This window comes from Peromyscus leucopus, chromosome 9, assembly GCF_004664715.2.
Source record: "Peromyscus leucopus breed LL Stock chromosome 9, UCI_PerLeu_2.1, whole genome shotgun sequence".
NCBI classification, from domain to species: Eukaryota; Metazoa; Chordata; class Mammalia; order Rodentia; family Cricetidae; genus Peromyscus; species Peromyscus leucopus.
Window position 1 is genome coordinate 111,677,808 of NC_051070.1, and position 21,732 is coordinate 111,699,539.

At 46.1% G+C, this 21,732-nt stretch overlaps 1 protein-coding gene across 4 annotated transcripts in view; it reads left to right on the top strand.

Annotated features, from left to right (window-relative positions):
- Cacna2d3 (calcium voltage-gated channel auxiliary subunit alpha2delta 3) overlaps positions 1-21,732 on the top strand; it is an 844,969-nt gene that overhangs the window by 775,350 nt on the left and 47,887 nt on the right. For all 4 annotated transcript variants that reach the window (XM_028882449.2, XM_028882447.2, XM_028882448.2 and 1 more), the window contains 4 exons: positions 1,305-1,375; positions 12,266-12,341; positions 15,105-15,157; positions 16,625-16,680. In XM_028882449.2, the coding sequence (XP_028738282.1) occupies positions 1,305-1,375; positions 12,266-12,341; positions 15,105-15,157; positions 16,625-16,680 (256 nt within the window). The remainder of the gene's footprint in view (positions 1-1,304; positions 1,376-12,265; positions 12,342-15,104; positions 15,158-16,624; positions 16,681-21,732) is intronic.

Below are 21,732 nucleotides of genomic sequence, written 5' to 3' on the forward strand. Positions count from 1 at the left end.
AGAAAAATGTTTCCTTCTTCCTCCTCTCCTTCCTGACTCTTTTTGCTGAAGTGTGCAAACTCTCTCTCTCTCTCTCTCTCTCTCTCTCTCTCTCTCTCTCTCTCTCACTCTCTCACTCACACACACACACACACACACACACACACACACACACACACACACACACACCTCACTGCCTACAAACCCCAGAAAGTATGATCAAGGTCACTAAGCTTAAGTGCAATGGAATTGGGGTCTGGCTAACACCTTGCCTAAGGACCGAAGGTGATTACACTGTTAGTGTAATGCCGCCTCCTTCCCCTCACAAGCTTTTACCCAGAATAGAGATGGGGGGGGCTCTCAACTGCTCTACACCAGCTCATTCTAGGATGCTAGCAGAAGGCTGCTGCTGCAAGCCTCGCTCCTTCACAGCGTTTGTGCCCTCACCCATGGGACACTGCTATCTTAGTAACTCCTGAAAGCCAGAGAGAATGCAGGAGGATGTTAGCCATTCATTCCACCACGCAAAGTTTGCAAACCTCATCACAGCAAGAACTAGACATGCCAAAGCTTTAGCTTAGCAAGAGGCTGAAGATGGCACCAGGTGCAGGGATAGGCCTTTAGAGGGATGATGAAGTATGTTCTTTAACTGGGCAGTCTTAGTCCTAGGAACTAGATTAAGAACCTATAGACCAAATGAGACCATTCTTCAGGAAGTGATTTGAGAAAGGATGGACTATGAGAATTTTTTAGGGCATAGGAAGTGGACTCTTGTGTTTTCCTAAGCAGATCATCTCGGCATTATAAACCATTATTTTTATTACAGCTTAGGAAGCACTTTCAGGTTCTCATTTTGTCTGTATGAAGTAGCATTTTAATCAGAAAGGATTATGTCCAGATTAATGCCTACCCTGTCCAAGGGTGTGTGTGTGTGTGTGTGCACGCGCGCTCTTCTACACATACACATGTTTGAATTTCTTCATTGAGCACATGTTCTGCAACATCCTCTATGTATTGTGGAGACTTCCCATCTGCTCACTGGTTTTGTTACCACACAGCGACTGGGACTGTTACAGGCATTCCCCATTTTTCTGTAACAGAAGTCTGAAGAACCTGACTCTGGTTTCTCTCAGTTCCAACACACACACACACACACACACACACACACACACACACACACACACACACACAGAGAGAGAGAGAGAGAGAGAGAGAGAGAGAGAGAGAGAGAGAGAGAGAGAGAGTCAGTCTGCCTGTCTTGCTCCTCTGCTCTTTGGATGTGTTATATTTCTACTTTCTTCACATGCCTTCTTGTCTTCCTACAGACTGGAGATTTTTTTGGTGAGGTGGAGGGAGCTGTGATGAACAAGTTGTTAACAATGGGCTCCTTTAAAAGGTAAGGACTGGATGGTGCTCTCAGTTTACCTGAGTAAAAAAAGACAAAGATAAAAAAAAAAAAAAAAAAAAAAAAAGACAGCCCAGGATTGACCCTAGAGCCGATCCCACTTGCTTTCAGGATTCAGAACTTTGCACTGAGACTCACCTTTCACCCGTGCTGGTCTTTCAGATTGAGCTCCTCACTAGTTTTCTGTCTGTTCATCACGGAGTCCGTCGGAGGCCAGTACTGAGATGACAGTCAGCATAGTCAGTTGATTCGGTCACCAGCAAAGGGAGAAAAGTTCCTGCCTGAGCAGAGAGGAGGCATGGATTTGTCTCACAAGCCAGGACCCAACCCTAGAAGTCGAGGGTTCAGGAATGGAAGGTGATACAATTTTAGAAAATCAAGGAAAGTTCTCTCAGCCTTCTCCTGACCAAGGTCCATTGAAGTCCACTGGTGGAGACATGAATGTTGCTGAATTTCATAGGGAACTGGTCTTGTTAACCAGACTGTCACCCTAGGCAAAGGTTGGGTAGGACAGCTTCCCCTTGACCCTGTGCTCTTCAAGGCTATGCCAGCCATGTTCCTGGGGTACCCAGGCCTGTGAGGAAAGCCTGGAATGGGTATCAGGAACTCTCCTAGAAGTCGTTCCTTCCCTTTGCCCCCCAGAAAGAATAAAGGCTTTGAAGCAGAGATTTCATGTGTGTATTCGAGGCTTTTAAGGATATAACAGCAGGAAGTTGCAAGGAAGGCCCTGCAGCTCTCCTTCAAGACCCGTGGCACCTCCACGGCAGGCTACTTCATAACTCTTCCTGTAGCTGAGTGGTAAGGAAGCACTAACTCGGGAAATCAGACTTGGAAGCCTGTCAACAAGAGCAACTGAGCACTGTGCTAAGAGCAGGGAATTAAAAAGAGGATGAACCAGTATTTGGAACGCTGTGGCTTATTTGTGTCAGAAAGGGGTGTGGGAGGAAGAAATACTGTAAAAGGTGGCCGGGGGCCCGCCTTTTGGCCATCTCTCAGCCGCCTCTAACTCTCCCTTCCCTTGACTAAAGCAGATGTGCACTCCTGCCTAATTCGAGCGCAGTGACCCAAGCATGTCTGTCTCCGACACGAGCACTTCTCACCTGGGCCTGGCTTTGAGCTGTTGTGCAATTTTCTGTGACTTCTGCGGGTTTTCTGAAAACAACTCCTGGAGGGGCGGCCATTGAGGCCCAGCTGCTTCCGCCTACCTTCCTATCACTGTGTTCATTTTGTGTAATGTCAACTGGTTTTTCAACTCTGGGGGGCAGGAGACACACGATGAAGAATCATCGTACATGTGTTTCTCATTTAAAAGTATGCTTTTCCACTTCTTTCACAACTTACCCCCCTGTCTTGGATGTTTGCTTTAAATTGGTAGGAGAAAGAGAAAAGTTATAATGGAATTTGAAGGGATCGCTCTTCTCCTTGATGTGGGATAAGTATGGTTGGCATGGATCTCCAACTTGCTTTTATTGTCACACTAACCAACATCTTTGAGAAAAAGGAAGGGCTGTAAGCCTGACGGAGTTATAGGACAGCAACTGCTGCCCTCCACATGCTTCTGCAGAGGGCTCCATCCCTCTGGGACAGTAAGGAGATGGGTAGGTAGGCTCCAGCATTGACTAGCTGTGTGACTTAGAATATGTCCACTCACTTGGACCAAGCTTGAGTTCTTGGTGTGGAACATGAAGATGATTAGGAACTCCTTCCAAGGGTGGCCGGCAGAGGGGGTGAGGTAATAATAAGCATGGCATCCTCAGCGCATGCCTGGTGTCAACTAAGGACTCAGGAATTGCCAGCTGCTGCTGTGAGACTTGTTGATCTTGGCTCAGTCGTGGTTTTGCTGGCTGTGTGGCACCGGTTCATGTCTCCCTTCTGACACCTGGTGATGGTTGCCTAGCTCTTGAGTACTATCGTCCTTGAAACCAGACTCAGGTGCCCATGGCCTTTCCCTATTCCCTGTTCTCTGACAGAACAAGACTGTCAGCTCTTCAATTTGGGAAAGATGTGGATTTCAGGAACAGTGGGAAGGCATAGCTTTCTGGGCCTCTGGGACAGAAACCCCCCTGCTAAGCTAAATCATGCCCACAGAGAGGCACGCTTGCTTTGAAGGCACGATATACTCTGGTAGGACCAAGGGCAGTGTATCTAGCTCACTTTCTTTTCAGTACCTTGGATCTTGCTGCTGGCACAAGAATTCTCCTTTTGATCAGCCTCTATTATTTCCTGAGTATCATTCACAAGGTCATCTCCAGCAGTGAGCTGAGAGACCAATGCCTCCCATCCCTCCATCTTTGGTTAGTACCCTGACTGGACTTTGCAGCCCCTCCATCTGGGGAGCTTGCTGTAACTGTTTAGATTCAACTTTAACAGATGAAGCACCACCTAGGAAAGCTCTGGAGACCTCCTCGAGTGTCTGAGGGGGTTCCAGAGGTGTTATTGAGGGCCTGCCCTAGCTGGTGGATTCCCCCTTTGATTGATTCCTAACAGGCACCATGATTAGCAGCTGCTCTCACATAGGAGGATGGAGCAGGTAGGGTCATTTGGTGGCGGTGGTGGGGTGTCCTTGGAGTTATAGCTCACCCTGGCCCCTTCCTGTATTCCTTTACTGTGCTTCCTGTACTCCACCCTGCCCTTCCCACCATGATGGACTGGCCTTTCTGAAGCCAGGAGCCATGACGAACCCTTCATCCATTAACTTACTCTTCCCGGTAGTTAGTCACAGCGATGCAAAAGGCCCACAATCTACTTACCTCAAAGACAGTGGGCCTTTGCTCTCATTGTTCTGCCCACTCACCTGGTGGACCAATGGCCATTGCCCATGGCAGTGCCATCAGAAAGGAAATAACACTCACGCTGGGGTCTGTGATTTCCTGGCCCTTTGATTCCTGTGAACAACTAAACTGCTCACAAGGCATGTGATACATCTCCATAGAAGTCTGTGAGACCCTCCAAGGGCAAAATGCCTCACGATTGGTCATTTTAACTGAGACTTTGGCCTGAATCTGCCCCACCAGCTCTCCTATGACCTAGGGGCCAAGGGCCAAGGGCCAAGAGCAGATGCATCAGCAGTGTTGGGAAAAGGAAAGAAGAAAACGATGATCTTCTTCCACACACCCATCACAGCTGAGCTGGGTTGGACCACCATCTTGCTCTGGTTCTGCTTGTTTGTTTGTTTGTTTGTTTCACCTACCCTTCCTTCCTCCCTTCTTCTCGCCCTCATGCCTCTCCTTTCCCTTTCTTCCTCCTTCCTCCTCTCTTCGCCTTTCCTTCTGTCGTTCCACACTGTAGCCTAGGCTGGCCCTGAAGCCCCAAAGTGCTGAGGTGAGGTGTGGGCACCACCTTGCTCCACACAGACCACTCTTCTTTAAACCTTCCAGCAACTTCGTGAAACAGGACCAGTTTCCCAGCAGCAGGCCAAGAGCAAGCTAGAGATGTAGGACCTTGGTTGGAGACTTTGTAGACCCTTGTCAGCAGTGCATTTAAGCAAGTACGAGTCTTCATAAGTGTAGGGCTGTTTGGTGATTCAGTCTATAGGCCCATGGGGCCAGCCTCAGGGATAAATACGCCATGGACTTATTCTATTTAGGGAGATGAGGAGGCTTGGAAAGACCATGAACTCAGCCCTAGTCTCTGTGGCAGAGCTGGACTCCAGCGTCCTGTAGTGTGGACAAAGCAAGACTTCTCTGCCCTCTGCCCTCGACCTGTCTACGGTGGTGCTGTGCTGTGTGCACATCTGGTGGTGTGCAGAGGTGAATGAAGATGTTGCCTCAGCAGTATCTTATCTGGAGAGCAGAAGTTGCAGGCAGGGAGACCAGGTGAATGATGAGATCACTCAGTTGACATTCACAAGTCTCCAGACCCACCATGCCCGCAGCTTGCACTTTTTTTTTTTTCCTTATCTGTCACTCTGTGCCAGGTCAGCTTTTGTATTCCAGAGACTTCAAATACTTCTTTGTTCTTATCATGGATAGTACGTGGGCTCCCTGATTGGTGACTCACTGCGTGCGGGGGGGGGGGGGGGGGGGGGGGGGGGGGGGGGCGTCCTGTGCTGACTGTTTTCTTTTCCACACACTCTCCTGTCTGGTAAAAGCCATGAACTTGCATTTCTCAGAATGCATACTCCCTATCTGTCTGTCATCAGCCATGACCTTGTCCCTTTTGCAACTAACTAGAATTTGTGGGTCTCCTCCCTGACTCCTACCTCGAGGGATGCTAAGGCAGATTATCAAATATCCATGGAGAATAAATAATAGTCAGGTATAGGATAAGGTGGAAGGTCCTTTTTATGTTCCTCCTCCCTTAGTGTTGGGATTCCTGGCAGGAGGTACCATGCCTGGAAGGTTCCAAGTTCTTGATGGTGCCTCTTTGATGATCTGGTGTTAAAGAAGACTTCACGTCGAGCAATAGATTTGCAACCATGCAGCTAGGCACAGGTCTCTTGGTCTCCTTGAGCGTAAGTAAGTAACATCAGCCCTTCAGTGAGGGATTAAACTACCAGTTTCTTGTTGGTCAAGAAACCACCAGTTTCTTGTTATCAAGAAGTCCATGACTCCATTGTACATCCTGAAGGCTTATCAAGGGGTCTGGACTGTTGTACTTAAGTGTCTCAATGGGGGGGGGCAAATCTAAAACACACCTATGTTCAGGATGCATCCCAAGAGATTCATCTTCCATTGGTGTAGGGAAGGAGCCCCAGCTTGTGTGTGTGTGTGTATGTATGTATGTGTGTGTGTGTGTGTGTGTGTGTGTGTGTGTGTTGTAAGTGCCTCCATGTGCTTCTCATATGCAGTCAAGGTCAAAACCAAGGTCAAGAAATGCTAAGCGACAAACACTCACACGCAGGGCTCATTGCTCCTGCATAGGCATTGACTGAGTTTTTGCAGCTTTCATTCGCTACCATTTTTATTTTCTTCAGCAAGATGATCTAAAATTTAGACTCTAAGTGAAGTCCTCACATAGATAGCCTCAAATAAGAGCTGAATGTAAGCTATGTCCCCAGCTTGAAGGTGTACTTGTGTCATAGCCTGTGTTCCCAGGCTTGGATACTCTGATTGTCACTATAGGACAAACCTCTTGTAGGACACATACACACACACACACATACACACACACACACACACACACACCAGTTGGCATGGTGGGTCATGTCACCAAGCCAAGATGGAGGCTTAGCCCATAACCAGCTGCCTCCTCCACGTCTTCCATCCCTCTTTTCAGGTAGAGATGTTTAGGTTGATTCCTCCCTACCCAGAAGGGCCTCGCGGGTCTCCCGGTCTTCCAGTGCTGTACCACCACCCTCTCTTGAGTGAGTTGTCACCGGTGTGACAGGGAGGCAGGGCAACACTGGATGGTGGTTCCAGTGGGGAGACACTGTGGCTGTAGGTTTGGTCACGGCAGTTCACAGTGCATCCTGTTCATACCTTGCCGGATCAGGAAGCAAGGCAGGGCTTTAACCTTCATGGTCCACTCCTGTGACCGATACCTACCACCTAGGTCTTATGTCCCAGCCAGACCAGGACCCCACAAATAGTGTCACCAGCTGAAGACCAAATGTTCAAGCATAGGAGCCCGTGGGAGACATTTCACGTTCAAACCAAACCAGGAATGATGAGATCCATGTTTCATGCATATGGTGTCTTCCCTCCCAGGCACCCTAATAGGTCTCTCTAAGACAGTGGTTCTCACCCTTCCTAAGGTTGAGACCCTTTAATACAGTTCATGTTGTGCTGACCCCCAACCATGAAATTATTTCCTTGCTACTCCATAACTGTCATTTCACTACTGTTATGAATGTTTTTACAATGTTATTGTAAATACCTGTGTTTTCTGATGGTCTTAGGCAACCCCTATGAAAGGCTGTTTGATGCCCAAAGGGGTTGCGACCCACAGGTTGAGAACCACTGTTCTAGGATCTGCCATGCTAACTAAAGCAAAACACCAGGTCTACAGACAGAAAGAAGGAATTCGGGCTTCATCTCATTTCATTTGACAAAAGCAGAGGCAAAACGGAGGTACTAGGATTTTAGTATCTTGTAAGTACACTCATAGGATTGAGTGGGGCTAATGGAATTGAGCTCAGAATATGTTTTTCTGGCCTCCACTGGTCTTTTGCCAGGTTGGAGTGGATGAATTTTTTTTTTCCTGGAAGTTATTTTTGTTGGTGGTGTTCATTTATTTTAACCTTTATGTTTACCTTGTCTCAAGAGCTACTGGAGATTTACAGTATTGCCTTGGGGACCCTGTGTTAGTCTGTGTGAGCCCAGGACAACCACTTTGATTCCTACATTGGCATTTAAACATAATGCCATTTGGTGGTACAGGAAAGGTACATGCCAGCCACTGTCTCTGCAATCCAGGTTGGCAGAAAGAAATTCATAAGGTCCACAAAAGTTCAAAAGACCGAGTTTATTATTTGTCCACTAAAATTTGCTTTAATAAATTACACATTTATTAAGCAGCCTTCCTTGCAATACTTCTGCTCAATTGGATGGCTTCATCAAACTTCCAAGGCACCTGGGCAAAGTAAACAAGGAAATATCTGGGTACTGCTTATCAATAGAGTAGCTAGGCATTGGGAGACTAACTGTCTCCTCCACACCTGCTCTACTGCATGTAGTTCCTCTGAAGAATGAAGCCAACTTCCAATAATCTCTACTTCATAAAATCCTCAAGGAGTCATCAATGGCTTTGTTCACTGGTAGACGCAATATTTGGGGAGATTCTTGGGGGGCAGTGGGACTATGGAAGGTGAGGCCTGGTTGAAGGACATGAGACATCTGAATCATGCCTTAGAAAGATAGCTCTTGGCCGTGCCCCCTCCTGCTAGTCTCAGCCTCTTGGATGTCATGACGTGAGCAGCTTTCTTCCATGATGCCCCTGTGCCTTGCCACGGGCCTGAAACCAATGGCACCAGCACACAGTATACACAAGTCGCTGACAGGCAAGCTGAGATAAATACTCCCTCCTTTAAACTGTCTCTCTCCAGTACTTGTCTCTGTGATGAAAATTCTGCCTAAGGCATGTGGGAATAACCTTGAGCCTGGCTTCATCTTCCTTAGCCTTAGCTCCCCACTCTAGTTAGTGTGCCATGCCCCTGACCTTGGGGAGAATGCCAGTATTCCTGGGAGAAAATTAGAGGTTTGGTCTTTTGGATACCCTAAGCACCTGACAATGAGAGGTTAGTTAACTGACTGTATCCCAAGTGAAGGTTGTGCTGCCTCCTGAGCAACACACAGCTTATGAAGTGTGCTCCTCAGAGAAAGCTGGTGCTCAGTGAGTAATCTTCCGTTAGCCAAGTGGAAGGCAACATGGCCTGGCCAAGGTAAATTCCTGGCTCTGGTATGAGTGTGCCACGGGGAAATGACAGTGTCTTGTGGGGAGGCGCTTCAGTGGGATGACCTGATGATGGACCTTGGGGCAGGAGAGACAGCTCTTCTCTTCTTTAAGAATTTCCCGTGGCCTTGCCTATGAGAGTGACCCCTATGGAGTGTGCTTTCAAGATGGGTCTTATGTCAAAGGCTTCTCTGCTCATGCTTCCGTGGCTGTGTTTATACAAATTAAGCTGTTTCAAGATTGGTTTTAGGCTAATTATTTAGCCATTTTGGGGGGGGGGGGATACTACCATGATTAGGCATTATTATAGGCACGTTTCCTGGACTTGTGGCACATGGTAGATGCTTAATGAATGTTGGTCCCACCGCTGCTAGAGCAGTACCTCCAGCAGCCTAAACGAGCTCAGCTCACCACTTTAAAGCTAACCTGCCATAGGAAAAAAACATTACTTGGTTGGGGTTTTTGTTTTCCTAGTGGAGAAAAAGAACAGTAGCAGCAAAATGACTGTTAAAATGTCCAAGCAGACCACCCTGTCCAGGGTGCGTGGCAGGCTCTGCTCCTGCTGCTCAGAGCTGCTGCTCGGGACTCTGAAACTCAGTGCCTGCCTCCGTCAGAGTTTCAAAGAGCCCCATCTAGGGAGTGGGTTGTCACTAATGACAAGGTCTCGGGCTGTGGACAACCGTGGTTGAAGTGGTCTGGTGATGAAGTCATGGGAATTAAGGCATGTTATCTGTCATGAGGCTAAGTTCCCAGAGCTGAGCTCCACAGGGCTAGGCATCATTCTCAGGGCTTATTTTAGAGCCGAATGAAAGCAGGCAATTATCTTGTTTTGTGACTATAATCAGCAGAACAGGATGCAGGTAGCCACAAAGTGGAGTTATTTAAAACAGAAAAAAAAAAGGAAAGAAAAAAATCAATTCCAAAAGAGCAATAATCTGAAAGTCTCTCTCTCTCTCTCTTTCTGTCTCTTTCTCTCTCTCTCTCAACATCTGGTTAAGGATGTCAATGTGTGGAGAAGACAGGGAGGGTGACTCTCTGACCTCTTTGGGAACAGTAGTATCAGACAGCCCCTCCCCCATCCATTTGCAATGAGAGGCAGGTGCTCAGGCCCGGAAGCTTCCCCACAGCGATTCATTTCACCCTCAGCATGTCAGCTGGGGTCTCTGGAAAAGATCCAGGGAGAATCCCGAGCTTCCAGCCATCTGTCAGTCAGAGGATTACCATGGTTACCACCAGCCAGCTGGTCTCATGAGCCAGCTGGTTCATTCTGACTGGGGGTGGCGGCACTGCTCAGTAGCCCCTCAGCTGGAGCCACAAAATGAACCTATCTTGGGCAGCATTTGTTATGATAGTCCAGTGAGAGCCTGGCATGGATATAGGTGTGAGTCGGGGTGTTCCTGAGACTCTCTCAGAACCTACTTCTGAAAAGAAGGCAGAGTGAAGTGGATTCAGATTGGTCCTCAGCTCATTCTGGCTCTGTCCCTGGTTAGCTGTGTGGACTTAGACATGTTAGGCTGGCTGAGGCTTGATTTGCACTTTTGGCAAATGGGGTGATATGCTTTGAAGATTATGGTCGCTACCTAGGGTCCACCCGACAGCAGTTTCTGTTAGCACAGTCCTCGGCTCAGAATGGGAGGATGGAAGCTGCTATAGCACGTTTCCCTCACCCCAGCTCCGGGGGCGGGTACCCTGAGCTGCGGTAACAAATATGGTTGCTTGCCCGTGAGCTGTCCATCCTCTGCCCCGCTGATTGCAGCCGGAGCCTAACTTCACCAAGGGTAGTGTGTGACTGATTCAAGGTTGTTGTTTCTATTTCCATAAACAAAGCTGCTTGTTTGCAGGAAGAAACAGGTAGACATAGGGGAGACCGTTTTTGATGGGAAGAGTCGCCCAGGACTGCATGGGCCATTGTGTGACCACCCCTTGGGACTCACGGTGTCATCCCTATGTGCCACTGGTTGGAGCTGACCTCTACTGCAGTTTGGTCAGAGGTGGCCAGTTTTCCTTTGGCACCCATACATGGATTTGTTCTGTCTCTGGCAAGTTGTCCCAAAAAGGTCTGTACGTGATGTCTTGGGGCTTACTTAGGTGAGATTGTCATCAAGCAGTAATTCATGCATTTGCCTTGGGAAACAATTTCCTTTCCATCATCTATTCTGTGCTAGGGGCTGGGGTAGTGAGGGAGGTGAGAGACAGGGACCACTGGCCACATAGAGCAGCTGTATTGTATCATAGTATTCTTTCTAAGCATAGCAATAAGTGCACCCCATGTTAAGCAATGGGCCATTCTAGAAAGGAATTCTTGTGGGGAGAATTCTATACCAACATATAGGAGTGGATGTATTAAGCTATTTGAAATCTCTCCATGTCAGGCTGGCCTTTGGAGGTCTCATCTTTGGACAGCCAGGAATTGTGGTGGGACACTGAAGGCCAGATGGGGATGCATGCCCCTCTGACCACTTCTTCTGAGATAAAGCACATGCTCCATTCACCTTTATGTGGTCAGAAATTTTTCTGTGTCCCACCCCGTCCACAGCTGCTCAGACCCAAGTAAACACACAGAGGCTTGTGTTAATTAAAACTGCTTGGCCATTAGCTCAGGCCTACCACTGTCTACCTCTTACATTTAAACTCAGCCCATTTCTGTTCATCTATATGTTGTTACGTGTTCCGTGGCTTTACCTGTGTGCTGTTACATGCTGCTCCCTGGATGGCAGGCTGGTGTCTCCTGACTCAGTCTTCCTCTTCCCAGAATTCTCCTTGTCTGCTTATCCTGCCTGTACTTCCTGCCTGGCTACTGGCCAATCAGCATTTCATTTATCAACCAATCAGAGCAACACATATTCACAGCATACAGACCATCCCATAGCACCTTTAGTCTTTCAAAATTGTCAACTAGGGACCAAAATACCTTAGAGGACTAACTGTACAGTGTTCCTGGGGCTGACAGCTATACTCTTATCAGCAATAGAAACAAAGTATCCACATTCCTGTTTCATATTCTATGCTGTTTTCAAACAAGGATGCCCTACTACTGGAGTGATAACACTGAGTGAATCGTCATCAACAAGCCACCCGGTTTCCTCCTCCTGTCACTTTGGGTATTGACTCAATCCTGGTCTGTTTCCTAGTGCATGGGAACACACAGATGGTGCTGCCATTTTGTAACCCAAAGTGGCTCTTGCTGGATCTCATCTAACAAACAGATGCATCCAGAGACCCAGATTCAATCAGAGTAGCCTAGGGAGTACAGTGCTCTATGCAAACTGTTCTTGTTTTGAACTAAAGTGGAGAATTCATCAAGGTAGATGTTTTTTTTTTAATCTCCCTGTGCTGTTCCAAACATCTTCATTCCCATCCTTTAAGCTGCAGTGATGATGTGACATGACAGTTCCCAGTACATTCACAGCTATGCTCTATGCCTGAAACGGTCTGACTTCTTTCTGTTTGTGACAATCATTTATGATGCTAGTGATCCCCCATCCCTCCTGGCCCTAAGCGTTACGTAGTAGCCATATGTTTTCATTTCCTCTTTCTATTCTCCTGTAGAATCACCCTGTACGACTACCAAGCCATGTGTCGAGCCAACAAGGAGAGCAGCGACAGTGCCCACGGACTCCTGGATGTAAGTACGAAGCTGACCCCCAGATAACAGCTGGGTACCTCTGCTGCCTTGGGGACATGTGGCTCAGACTTTAGGGTAATCAAATGTCTCTTACTCAAAACCAAGAACGTTTAAAGGTTATTTCCTGACTTTACTCACTAAGAACTGCTTCTGTTTAAACCCAGATCCAGGGATTATATAAGTCAAAAATCAGGTCACGGTCTTAGCTGGATTAATGAACAGCCCCCCTTTTGGAGAGACAAGGAGAGATGCTTCACTGATGGTTACATAAGAGAATTAAAAGAATTTGGTTTTGTTCAACAGAAATTGTCCTTCTGGGGGAGTTGATGAGACAGCTCAATCACTAAAGTTCTTTCCACATAACGATGAAGATCTGAGTGTGGGTCCCCAGTACTCACAGGAAAGCCTAATGTGGTGGTGCACATCTGTAACCCAGCACACAGCAGATGCAACATGGAGTCAAACAGATCTCCACCACTGTCTGGCCAGCTGGAATCTGTCTCAAAAACCAAAGTGAACTGCAGCTGAGGGAGACATCTGCCATCTACCTCTGGCCTCCACACACAGGCGCACACACATAACACTGAGCACCTTCACAAATGCGCACATGCGTGTCCCCTGAGGATATCACAACCTCAGGTCAAGGCACATAGTGCTGTGTCCTTAAAACCTGCCTCCAGACTGCCAGAAATCAACTATTCCCAGTTTTAAAAATGTAATTTGTAATGTACAGAAAATACCAGTTTACCCTCAATTACCTGCAAATGCAGAAGTTTTTTTCTTCCTTACAGTATTTCTCAAGATAAGCCACATGTGTATTCAAACAAAACTGTTGACATGTGATTTTGGAAATACTAAAATCCAACCAAAAATCTCCCTTCAATTGCAAGATTTCAAAGCCATCTTGCTACACCTTATTGGCCTCTGTGAGACAGGAGGCTTTACAAGGGACGTATTGGAACACCAAATGTTTAACATGACCCTTCTTCGCTGAGTGAGCAAGGGTCTGAGCCTCATAGTTTCTGAGCGGCCGCTGAGAGCTGGCCTTTACAGAAAACAGCACTTAAAGGAAACTTTAGAGGAAACATCACTTCTGACGGGGACTTTTTGTTTGGATACTGGCTTCCCTGCACTTGGTGTGGCTATTTCCAGATCTGGAATGTTCCCAAGATTGGTTTTCATCATTACTTTAAAAAAAAAAAAAAAACTCCAGGGCCTTCTCCTGATCTTTTGCTTTTAAAAATCTTAATCCCTATTTGCATAATCCTTTTGTTTGCTCAGATATCCAGTTGGAGCTGGGTCTAGCAAGTTCTGCGGGAGCTCCTTTGGCCCTGGCCTCTGGCCAGCCAGTGCCAAGCTACACAGCCTGTCATCTCAGCCCCACCTCCACTACCATCCCAGAGGGAACAAAGACCCAGAATTAGCCCGTGATCTGACTCCCTGGATCTTTCTGGGGCCAGGGGAAAGCGATGGCTTTAATGCTGGACCGCCTAATGGCAAAACCATGTGGCTTTGAGACACATTTGGTTTCAAGAAATTGTTAAAAGTTAGTCTCTTTCTCTGACCCTAAACCTGGAGGCGCAGAGTCCTCTGGTTCAGGGGCCTGACGGTGAAGACCTCACGGAAATCAGAGCAAGAACCGTACAACCTTGGAAAGCGGGGTGGCCGGGGCTAAGCCCACTAGGTTTAGTTTTTTTGTTTGCTTGTTTATGCTGCTCTTTGCCGCTTTCTGGTTTGAGACAGGAACCTTTCAGCAACAGCTAGGGGACTATAAATTTGTTCTTGTTTTATTTTAAACTGGGTAATTCCTCCACTCCCCGGTCTGGTTCTTGTAATTAAAATGCTCAGAGAGGAGGATTAGACAGCTGTCGCCTCAGAAACCGAGATTTGGCACGCACGTTCCTCACGGCAGCCACAAAAGGTGCTGAGAATTTTCTGGACCTGCTGTCTGGAGCCCAGCTCTGCCAATGCCATGGGCCGCCTCACAGGTCTATATACCACTTACATATCTGGAATACCTAGGTACAAAGAGCCAACTGAGGGGGACATGGTATTTTCCAGAATCCAGGAAATTGAATTATCCACATAGGAAATATCACAGAGTAAACAATCCCACTGCTTTTTTTAATTAAAATATTCTGAAATAAAGATTAGGCTGTCAATGCCTTCTTTTATAGCATGCAGGGGATTTTCTGTGGGGATAAAATCACATGTTCATATGGTTATCATTTTTTCAAGTCCAAATATGTAAGTGCGAGAAAGGGCAGCCCAAATCCTACATAATTCATGGAAGGCATTAAAATCAAGTGTGTTCAATTTGTGCTTCTCTCAATGAATGACACACAGTGATGGAGAACTTCGAGTCACCTTTCCAAAGGGGAGCGCTGCGAATTACCATTTGAAATTAGTTACATGATTCCAGCCCCTCAGCATCGGGCTGTGAAATATTAGCCCCTAGAGGGTGAAGGTTTAGGCATCCTTTGTTGAACTTCCTCCTTCCCCCCAGTGATAACCCTTGTATTAGATCATGTTTATTTTACTTGTAAATCACATCTCACTACAGGGGAGTTCAAAGTTTTAAAATGTTAGTTTTGGGATACAGTGTCCAAGCATTTTCTTTCTTTAGCTAGACCCTCCCTGGTTTTTTTTTTAACATGATATCCATCTCTCCAGAAGAATAACATTGTCTCTATGTAAAGCCTTAAGTCAAACTACAAACCTCTTGTGTAATCGTTGTTTTAACGGACGAATTCTTCCCTTCAGCCCTATAAGGCCCTCCTCTCTGCAGCCAAGTGGATAATGACGGAACTTGTCTTGTAAGTACCATCTGCTATATTCTTTTCCACAAGGATCCCTGCTCCTCTGTTTCTCTGATAAAGTGGATGGGGAGATGGTGCTTCCTGCTCTCGCTAACCTTGGATCCCCTGAACACCTCAAAGTACTGACCTCTGGGACCACAAAGCTATCTATTTTAATGTTAGTTACTCCAAACTACTCTGTCTGCCTCTGTGTCGTTGTTAAGCAGACTAACAGCTTATGATACACAAGCGGAATGTATTTATTGTGGTTACTGTTAAATTTAACAGGGATGCCTAGCTGTCTTAACGCTGCCTGGGTGGGCTGTGGTCAAGAGAACACACAACCAAGCTGTCCACTAGCGCTCAGATGTATTGGCTTGGGCAGCAGCCAGCTTTACATGGGCCACAGAAAGGGCGAGGGGGCTCTACCTAGGTATGGGTTAATAAGTTAACCTTATCAAATCGAGGTCCTCAGATGCCAGCCGGGTAACTTTGTGACATAGGTCAGACTTGAAATATGACAAGGATGAAAACTCTGGCCTCCAGGTGAGATAATGGAGCATGCAGCAACAGTGTATCCCTGAGGAGCATGTGGACCAGACTGAGCGACTTGCACCCAACTGTCCCTCTCCCTTTCTCCCAGCCAGGATCCAGTGCTGGAGGGTTAAGGCAAATCCCTTGCCATTTGGTGAATTGACATTGTCTATGTTTTATGTTTTGCTTTAATGCAATCTATATTAATTCCACAATGTTTATAAATCCAAAGGCAAACAAGTGTTCTGTATATGGAAGAGACAGAAGACACATCAAGGCGTGTGTGATGGAGAAGTAATTGTTAGGGACAGTAACCATGAGTATGATAAATAAGTGAAAAGTATTTGTTTGTCTATTGCCACTCATTTAAAAGAAGGTGATTTCTATTGTTTTTTCACCCTTCACTATTAATTGAGGTATTCGGATTTTTCTGAAGTTGGATTATGGCATAATTTCATTAAAAGTTTGACCCACTCTTTGCCCCCATACACAGGTATAAACACATTTGCTGAACCCATCCTATATTGCTGCAGACCATGGTTCTGACCCAGAAGAATGTTCTATTTCTAAGTTCTGAAATAAGGCAGAAGGCCCTTTAGAAACTGGCTATTTATTGTGGAATAAAACCAGGTGTTATTATGCGTAAATACAAGTGAATTACTAGAGGCTGACTTCTGACCAAACAACAGACATTTCTCAACTACAAATCCTTCTCACCTAGGAGACCGTGATCTCAGGGCTGTGCTGGCACTGATGGTAAAGTAGCTTTTTCCAAGTGAGCTGAAGCCTCATGGCAATTCAATGGGAACTCAGCCAGTCACACCAATGTCTCCAAAGGGCAGTGCTATTATTTCAAATGGGGTCGGGGCAGCACAAAATGACCTAAAGAGCACTGTTCTAGCCAGGTCTTAGATGACCATGTAACCCTGGACTTTTCTGCCTTTCATTTAGGTTCCTGGTGGAATTTAACCTGTATGGTTGGTGGTCCTCGGACATGACCGCTGAAGGTAGGCAGCAACTGGGGTTTCTGCTTCTCAGTGTGAGTGATAAACCCTGGGTTCTGACACTTTTTCATCAGGGATCCACTGGTTCGTGTTAAACCCCATAGGACACTGTAACGGTTCTTCAGCTCTGTCGGCAGAAAGCCACCCTGCTGAAGCCCATGCCATGCAGTCTGACCCAGAATCCTCAGATGCTTTCCACCCATGTTCGCTTTAACCCATTTCCCCGACAGAAGCAGAAAGGTCTGAAATCTTCACAAAGCTGGCAGGCAACATGAAAAGCTAAGTGAGGTAGACAAGCGGTTCATGTCCTGGCTGGATGAATGGATAATCACTCTAGTTTCGTCCGCACAACTGCAGAAACATGAGTTGATCTGAGTGACAGTTAGTGGACATTCTCAGAGACCCAAGTCAGGTCTATAGCATGGGTTTAACTCTGACTTCAAATCTTACCTTTGGCAAACGAATTCATCTCAAGGCTCAGTGTCCCCATCATAAGCACAGTGGGAAGAATATTTATCTCCATGTGCATGTTGTGTGTGTGTGTGTGTGTGTGTGTGTGTGTGTGTGTGTGTTTTATGTGTGTAATAAGATAGATAAATCATGTTCCCTGATGACCAGAGTAAATGGAACCTAAGATGTTACTGTAATTAATCTCTGATAATGAAGATGATAGTGTTGACATTGGCAGAGTTGACGTTCACCTTCAAAACCATCCCTCCATTGTGAGCTGTCCCCTGGCCATCTCCCCTAGGCCTTCTCAGCCAATGCAAGTTCTCAGATACTCTCTGGTTTTATTGTTTGTTTTGTTTTTCTGAATTCTTTAAGCCTGGATGTTAAAGGCTGGTAGGTGGGGTACTAGCATGAATTTTATTTTCAACTATTTGTTTTAGTTTAAAGGTACAACTTAGGTATTGGATATTAGCATTGCATTTCATGCCTTAGGAGCCTTCTGCATGGATTTTCTGAATCCCCAGACATTTCCTCCTGCCCCCTGCTCAGTCCCTTAACACTCCATCCCTGCTCTTCTCTACTACCTTTCTTTTCTCCGTTTACATGACGCCAGGTTTCCTTGGTGATACAAATATGCCTGACCATTCTCATCAGCCTCCAACTGAGGCTGAGGGCATAGCAGGTACTTTGCTTGTTAAATACCCTATTGAGTCATCCTTGTGCCAGGCATGACTGCATCAAGCCCACTGGGTTGGTACTAGTTTTGAATTGTAGTGTGTATTTATTGTCCTAGTCTAGAAATTCAATGTGAGGAAAAAACTGAGGCTGTTAAGAAGGGTTTCCATAGTTGACATGGCCCTCACAATACCAGACAATGGTGACTTGTTAAATGTCCCCTAACGAGGTCATTTTAGGATTAAAATTCACCCACAGAAAGGTGTATTTTAATGGTACTGCAAAATTTTTAATTAAATTTGTAAAATATTGGTCTGCCTATCTAGCCAAATGCAAGGATTCATGCCTGTAGGCCCACAAGCTACTCCGGAAGCTGAGGCAAGAGAATTGCTTTGAGTTTAGGAGGTGAAAACTAGCCTGAGCCACATAGCAAGGTCCATACCCCCCAAAAAAATCATAAAAATATGTAAAACGATAAACAAAACCCAAGATATAAGACTTGCAGTCCAGTGGTGGGGAGCTGTGGAGTTAATATGGTCAGAGATCAACATGAGGAATGGGAAGTGAGTACACAGAAAACAAACTATGGCTTGGGGTGGTGGGAAAAAAAGACTATTATATCCCCTAAGTGTTACCTATGGTATAAATTTGCTTGTGTTGATATTATATACACTTGAGAAAGGAAAGGTGAGGTGGAGCAGAGGAGATCAATAGATTCTGAGGGCTTGGGTTGCAGCTTGGTTTCGAGCCTCTTTCTCTAGCACCAGTAACTGAGAACAAAGATTGGCCATCTAAATGAGGCTGTGATGCCTATGCAGTGGCCATCTAAATGAGGCTGTGATGCCTATGCAGTGGCCATCTAAATGAGGCTGTGATGCCTATGCAGTGGCTGTCTAGCCTACAGGTTCCACCGTGCCTGTGCAGGAGTGTCTGGAATCTCCGGTTTCCTCAACGGTTAGTGAAAGGTGAGTTAGGTATAGCTCAGGGTGGAATGGAGCCCTGGAGTGCATGGGCTGGAGTCCAGCATGAAGATGCAGGTTCCTGGGTTGTTTTTTTTTTTTTTTTTTTTTTTTTTTTTGGGGGGGGGTGGCTATTCCTTAGGAGTGAGCTTCATGCTGAGGGTGGTGGACTAGTCATGTGGGTGGCTTATTTCTTGGCCTTCAGCCGCCTTCTTCACAGATGAGGAAGGAACTCTTTTTTTTTTTTTTTTTTTGAGGTTGTTTCTCTGCACAGCTGAGAATGATCTTGAACTTTTGATCCTCCTGCTGGGGTGTTCTTTACACAATACTGAGGACTAGATCTTCCTGAATGCTAAACAAATACACTACCACCTGAGCCACATCCTTAGTCCCCAAGAAAGACATTCTTTGCGTCAATTTCCACTCTCAGATGGACCTCCTGTTCTCACCTTGACCTGTCATCTCAAATATCTTCCCTCACTTTGGATTCCAAAGATTTGACTTCGTTTTGTTTTGAGAGCGCATCACTGCGATCTTGGCTGAGAGCAGTATTGTTCAACTGAGGGGCTGTCCTGTCTCTCAGCAGTCACCGCAATATTTGGAGACATGTTTGATTGCCACAGCTTGCTACTGGCATCTAGTGGGTAGAGGCCAGGATGCTGCTCTACATCCTCCAACACTCAGGCCAGGCCCCACAACAAAGCAGTAGCTGATGCAGAAGTCCTGGCCCTGATGGAGGGGTGGAAGTCAGGGCACAGTGATTAATAAAGATGTGCTTACTGCATGGATTCTATAGACACTCTAGAAGGTTCCCACTCTTGAGTTCTACATCTCCTATCCCTTCACAAATGTCCCAACGCAGGTCAAAATTATGATGTAATGCTTTAGTTCTCTGTGCTCTGCCTTGAGAGTCTGCTCACACCTTTTCCTAAAAGATAATTTCAAAATGTCCAGTTTACTCTAGCTCAGTGCTTCTCAAGCTTCCTAATGCTGTGACTCTTTAACAACATGTTGTGCTGACCCCCAGCCATAAAATTATTTTGTTGGTACTTCATAACTATAATTTTGCTACTGATATGAATTATAGTATACATATCTGATATGCAGTATATGTGATAGGTGACCCCCAAAGGAGTCACGACCCAAAGGTTGAGAACCACTGCTCTTCATCCCACAGATCATAAGAAGAGCTGGTCAAGTAAGCATGTTATTGCCGGTGGTGTGCTGACACAGAATGCTTCAGCACTTCCAGAGTGTTGCGAATCCCTTTCAGATCCCCTTCCAACTCTCCCTCCACTGGACCCTAGGAGTGGTCCCTGGCAGTACTTATCAACAGATCTCTCTGGAGACCCAAGTCATGCAGATAGAAACAGGGATATATTAAAAAAAAAAATTCATGAGAGGGAGAGCCCACACAGAGACCAAATCCAAGACTTTCTACCGAAATAAAAGCCTTAGCTGCCTTTCTTTGAGCATGATGTAGAGCTGAATCCCACATCTGAACCTTCTCACTCAGGCCCACAGCCGTCTATTCTTCCAGGGATGAATATGATGTTTGCCACGTTGTAGATGAAGACACTGAAACAAAGGGAAGTGTGTAAATTCATACATGGGATGCTGTTACTGAAACTTTTTGTTAAGAGTCTGTGTAAATCCTGAATTCAGTCGAGGGGAGGAATGGTCTCAGCGCTATCTTGACTCACAATTCGTTCTAAATTTACCATTCTCTCACCAGATAAAGACCCTGGGCTGAGACATACATCTTTGTTTTAGCTAAAAATGGAATCCATAATTACACTGTTTATCTGCCTCATTTCCTTGATGAAGGGACCATGGAAACCCACTTCTACTTGATTACCACAAAGGTCTCACTCGGGTGAAGTTTAACAAAGAGACTGGAGCTTGCTGGCACCCAGTTATGAATGGGGATGCATTCACAGAGACAAAAGAAGAGCAAGGCTTTTCAAATGGCAAATCTATCCATTCCCTATCGCCTGCACATAATAATGGTGAACCCAAGTCAGTTATTCTCATTGGGGACATTTGTTGCTAAGGGAAAATTCAAGCAATCTGATTGTGTAAATGTTCTATTGAATGCTCTATGGAGAGTGAGTGGTAGGTGGGTCATGGTGACTTCAGCTTCAGATACCTGTGTATCTGAATATTGAGTGAGAGCCAGACCAGAGTTATCAGCAAGTGTGGTTCCCGGGTGAGACTGTCCAGGTGCATTCCTGGACCCTGCCACTCACAGCTGTGTGCCTTTGAACAGGCATCTTAATTTCACAGAGTTTTAGTTGCTTCATCTACCAAATTACATAGTAGCAGGGCTTTGCTTATTATGTGGTGATGAAGGTTTCATTCACAGATGCACACCGGCTCCTGCCCAGAAGCATCTCCTGAGTGGTAACTGCTGAAAGGCTTCGGTTGTTTTTCACTTAAGTATGTGGTGATGGTAGAAGGGATGTCACTGAGTGTAGAACATTTGCCTCGTCTAGGTGATGTCCTGGATGACACCACCCGCTCTGTGTCTATCAGTATATGCATATATAAGATTAGGACAAACCAGTCTATACAGGACTCAAGGCAGCTTGCGTCCAGCTTTGGAACCACAGCTGTCCCTTCTGGGAGAAGCAAGTCCTGACCTAGGCTAGCAGCAGCATCTTTGAATGCCTACACCTTTGCTAGATCACAAGTTTTGAATGCCCAGACTTAAAACAGAACTCAGTAAGTAGATGGCTGGCAGTCTCGGGTAGTCATTGGTTTGAAATTCCAAAGATAAACAGTAGTGACTGGCAAACATGGATGGTGTTTTCCACAATGCTCTAGACAAAGCAAGGCCCAGGTTAGTTAGAGTAAATGTGGCCATGGCTTTGTGGGATAATTTTTATGTTTCTCAAAAGCACATCCAGCCAGTCTACAGTCATGCTGCAAACAGAGTCAACAGTTATCATTACATCAGCATGGAGTACCC